The sequence below is a fragment of the Coffea arabica genome, chromosome 1c (genome assembly GCF_036785885.1).
Source record: "Coffea arabica cultivar ET-39 chromosome 1c, Coffea Arabica ET-39 HiFi, whole genome shotgun sequence".
Lineage (NCBI taxonomy): Eukaryota > Viridiplantae > Streptophyta > Magnoliopsida > Gentianales > Rubiaceae > Coffea > Coffea arabica.
The window spans coordinates 23,022,717-23,027,102 of record NC_092310.1 but is presented as its reverse complement, the minus strand read 5'-3'; the positions used below and the strand labels follow the sequence as shown (position 1 = coordinate 23,027,102).

Sequence of the window (4,386 nt, the reverse complement as noted above, 5' to 3'; positions counted from 1 at the left end):
ATTCCCTTCATAGCTCGTCACATTTTGTAGCAGATAGGCAACTCGGAAGCTTTGTAATAGATAGGCGGCTCGGAAGCTTTGTAATAGATAGGCAGCTCGGAAGCTTTGTAATAGATAGGCTTTGAATGCATATGCGAAATTTCGAAGAGTTATTCTGCCTTTTTTGCCTGCACGCAACGCCCTGTGCCGACCTCCTGGGCCGAGCACCAAACGCGTCACCTTTTTAATCCAGCAATGGGGTTGCCCAACGGCAACCTAACTATTAAAATCATGTGCCAGCCTCTTGGGTCGAGCACCAAATAAACTTACTAAGGGGACGTGCCAGCCTCTTGGGGCTGAGCACCTAAACATTAAGGGCGTTCTCGCCGACCCCCGGGGTCGTGGTTCCACTTCGAAGCGGTAGCCCGTGCCGACCTCTTGGGGTCGAACCTCGGGCTTCAAACTCCTCCTCCGCCGACCTCCTGGGTCGAGCGAGGGGCTTCCAGGACCCTTCCAAGCATCCAAGTTATCCTCAATCGTGCCGACCTCCCGGGTTGAACACTTCACCTGGATCGAACATCGGGTTGTGAACTCCTTTTTCGCCGACCTTTTGGGTCGAGCGCGGAGTTTCTAGAACCCTTCCCGATTTCCATGTTCTTTCTAGTCCTGCCGACCCTCCGGGGTCGAGCATCGCCTGGAAGCTTTCAATTCGTACCGACCTCTGGGGCCGAACACTTCACCTCGATCCACCACTACCCCTAGCCCCCCACTAGGACATTTAGTGAGGGAACGCTAAGTATGCTAGTGCAAGGTGCAAAATTTTAACTCTTGAAAGGAAACAAGTACAAGTGAAATTAAAACTGTGAACTCGGGCTTTTATTGAGTGATAAAACAAAAATTTCGGATTTCAGAGAGCAGACGACTGAGCACCCTGGTCTAACCTACGCTACAAACAGTCGCAGATTGGAGAAGTGCCAGGTACAGGGTACCTCAGATCCATCCATCTTGGCGAGCCTACAATAGCCAGCTCGGCTTACCTCAAGGACCTTGTATGGGCCCTCCCAGTTTGGGTCGAGCTTGTTGGAGCCGTGAGCCCGGCTAACGGAGTTCTTCCTCAGGACAAGGTCCCCCAGCTGGTACTGTGTGGTTCTTACTCGGGCGTTATGATAGCGGGCGAGTTGGCTTTTGTACTTAGCCATCCGTACCGCTGCTTCCTCACGCCTAGCCTCCAGTATGTCCAAGCTGTACCGCAGCTCTTCTTCATTGGTCCCCGCAACGAAGTTCTGTGTCCGGGGCGAGGGGAGCCCAATCTCCGCAGGCACCACCGCCTCTACTCCGTAAGTCAAGGAGAACGGGGTCTCGTGGGTGGCCGTCCTGGGCGTGGTGCGGTAAGCCCAGAGGACACTGGGGAGCTCATCCAGCCAGCTCGATTGGGCTGACTCCAACCTGGTCATCAACCCTTGCAGAACGGTTCGGTTAGCGTTCTCCACCTGACCATTAGCCTGGGGGTGACCGACCGACGTGAAGTGCTGGTTGATCTTGAGCTCGGCGCACCAGCTCCGGAAGGGGTTCTAGGCGAACTGGCGCCCGTTGTCGGATATTAAGACATGTGGGATGCCGAAACGGCAGACGATGTTCCTCCAAAAGAATTTCTGAATCGCCTTCCCCGAAATAGAGACCAGGGGCTCTGCCTCCATCCACTTCGTGAAATAGTCGATGGCCACCACGAGGTGCTCGTACCTTCCAGGAGCTCGAGGGAAAGGATCTAGGAGGTCTATCCCCCATTAGGCGAAAGGCCAGGGACTGTGGATGGGAATCATTTCCCGAGCTGGCTGGTGGCGCAATGAGGCATGAACCTGGCAAGCTCGGCATTTCTGCACCAGCTCTGCGGCGTCTCGGAAGACGGAGGGCCAATAGTAACCTAGGAGAAGGCATTTTTTGGCCAGCACTCGGGACCCCACATGTGCCGCACATATCCCTTCATGCACTTCGCGGAGGACATAGTTACCTTCATCGGGCGTCACGCACTTTAGCCAGGGAGATAAGTACGACCTCCTGTAGAGGGTTCTCCCAGCGTAGGCGTACTTGGCAGTTCTGAGCTGGATCCGGCGGGCCTCGGTTTTGTTCTCTGGGAGGGCTCCTGAGCTGAGGAAGTCTATGAGGGGTGCCATCCAGGTGGCCGAGCTGTCTATAGCTAGAACCTGGACCTGGTGGATACTTTTCTGTTTTACCACCTCTACCAGAACCTCCTTACTCAGGTGTGCAAATGAAGAAGAGGCCAGCTTTGATAGGGCGTCTGCACGTTTGTTTTGCGACCTTGGCACCCGCTCGATTTGAAAAGTATCGAATAGGGCTACCGCCTCTCGCACCTTGGCCAAATATTTCTTCATGACTTCCTCCTTGGCCTCGTACTCCCCGAGGACTTGAAGGACGACGAGTTGGGAGTCGCTCCTAACTTGGATCGCGGAGATCCCCATTTGGTGGGCTATCCGCAACCCTGCGAGCAGGGCCTCGTACTCGGCCTCGTTGTTGGACGCGGGGAAGTCCAATCGGAGGGCGTAGGTCAGTTCTTCCCCGGTTGGCGAGATGAGCAGCAGACCTGCTCCGCTTCCTTCCTTACTGGAGGCACCGTCTACGAACAGCACCCAAGGCTTCTTTGGCCGTACATCCTTGCTCGGGGAGTCTAGCTCGGTCAGGGTCAAGCCGGCCCCATCAGCGAGGAAGTCGGCCAAGGCCTGAGCCTTGATAGCTGTACGAGGTTGATAGCTAATGTCGTGCTCGGCCAGCTCCACGGCCCACTTGATCATCCTGCCCGAGACCTCGGGCTTGGTGAGTATCTGACGCAAGGGCTGGTCGGTCAGGACTGCAATGCTGTGAGCTTGGAAGTAGGGGCGGAGCTTGCGAGCAGCGTGCACCAAGGCCGGGACCAGCTTCTCCGCCGGCGTGTACCTCGTCTCTGGCCCTTGTAGAGCGCGGCTGACGTAATACACCGGCCTCTGAGCCCCCCCGTCCTCCCGCACCAAGACCGCGCTGACGGCCTCGTTGCAGGCAGACAGGTATAGGAACAAGGTCTCCCCTAGGTCCGGGGCGGTCTCCCTCAACAGGGCCTTCAAGCCTTCCTTCTCCTCGGCTGGCAGCAATGCCCCGATGCGGAGGACCTGGTCGGGTCGTTCCTCCCTCAAGGGGAATTCCTCAATTTCGTCCTGCGTACTCACCTGCTGGGTCTCGTCCCCCGGGATGTAGGGCTCCAAACAGGTCGTCTGGACGACCACCTTCTCCGGCCAGCGGAGCGTGGCCAAGTAGAATGCTCTGGCCACCTCTGGGTCACCGTGCACCTCGGCTATCCCTCCTGGGGTGGGGAACTTCACACTGAGATGGAGGGTAGACGGAATAGTCCGGAGGGCGTTCAGAGCTGGCCGACCCAGGAACACGTTGTATGAGGATTGCTGCTTGACCACCACGAAATTGACAGGGATGGTTCGGCATTTGGGGGCCTGCCCTACCGTGACCATCAGGGTGATCATTCCCTCTGGATTAATGGGTGCCCGGTGAAGCCCACCAGGGGTGTTCGAACCAGGGTCAGCTGGTCGTCCCTTAATCCGAGCTCCTTGAACACCCGATAGAACATAATGTCCACCGCGCTACCCTGGTCGACATACATCTTCTTAATGCGATAGTTGTTGGTGACCACGTCTATTACGATGACCTCATGGTTCCCAGACGCCGGGAGGACCGCATCTCTTGGTTCGAAGGTGATCTCCTCGTCTATATACAAACATTTCAAGGAGTCATCGCCCTTGGGTGGAGGTCGCCTGTTTTTCCGAGCTGTGTGACTATCTCCGCCCGTGGGCCCCCCAGCGATGGTGTTTATCACCCCCGCTAGGTTCTGGCCGTCCAGGTCCGGGGAGTGGTTCCAAGGAGCGTCACGCCGCTCTAGGCGGTCGCGACGCTATCCCTCGCGCCTATCCCCGTAGTGGTTGCGCCCGGGCTCCTGACCTGGTCGGCGCACGAACCGACCTAGGAAGCCGCACTGGATCAGGTTCTCGATCTCCTTACGCAGGGCCCAGCACCCCTCTGTGTCGTGTCCGACGTCGCGATAGAAGGCGCAGTACCGGTCCTGGTTCCTTTTGTTCCGGGGCGTCCCCATCTTGGGTGGCCGATCTCCCAGCCCTTCCGCCTCCATAACAGCCAGGCTCTGGGCTCTAGGCCGTGTCAGGGGAGTGTAGCTCTTCTCTGGAAGTGGCGGCGGAGCAGGGGCCTTTTCCTTCGAGAGCCGATCGAAAACGTTTTTCTTGGCCGGGACGTCCTTGCCCTCTGGGGGGTTTGTCCGACCCTTTCGATCCCCGAGCTCCCGATCCGATTCTTTCTTCAGGCGACCTGCCTCCTCTGCGTTGGCGGCCTCGTGCG

The 4,386-nt window shown here is 57.5% G+C and overlaps 2 protein-coding genes across 2 annotated transcripts; both read right to left on the bottom strand.

Moving 5' to 3' along the window:
* Positions 1 to 886: 886 nt before the first annotated feature.
* LOC113739089 (uncharacterized) lies at positions 887 to 1,433 on the bottom strand. Its single transcript, XM_027266336.1, has 2 exons — positions 1,017 to 1,433; positions 887 to 925 (listed from the first exon to the last, which is right to left on the bottom strand). Exons 1-2 carry the CDS (start codon positions 1,431 to 1,433, stop codon positions 887 to 889), a joined length of 456 nt encoding a protein of 151 aa, XP_027122137.1.
* Positions 1,434 to 1,763: 330 nt separating this feature from the next.
* On the bottom strand, positions 1,764 to 3,503 carry LOC113739086 (uncharacterized). Its single transcript, XM_027266333.2, has one exon. It carries the CDS (start codon positions 3,501 to 3,503, stop codon positions 1,764 to 1,766), a length of 1,740 nt encoding a protein of 579 aa, XP_027122134.2.
* Between the last annotated feature and the right edge of the window lie 883 nt (positions 3,504 to 4,386).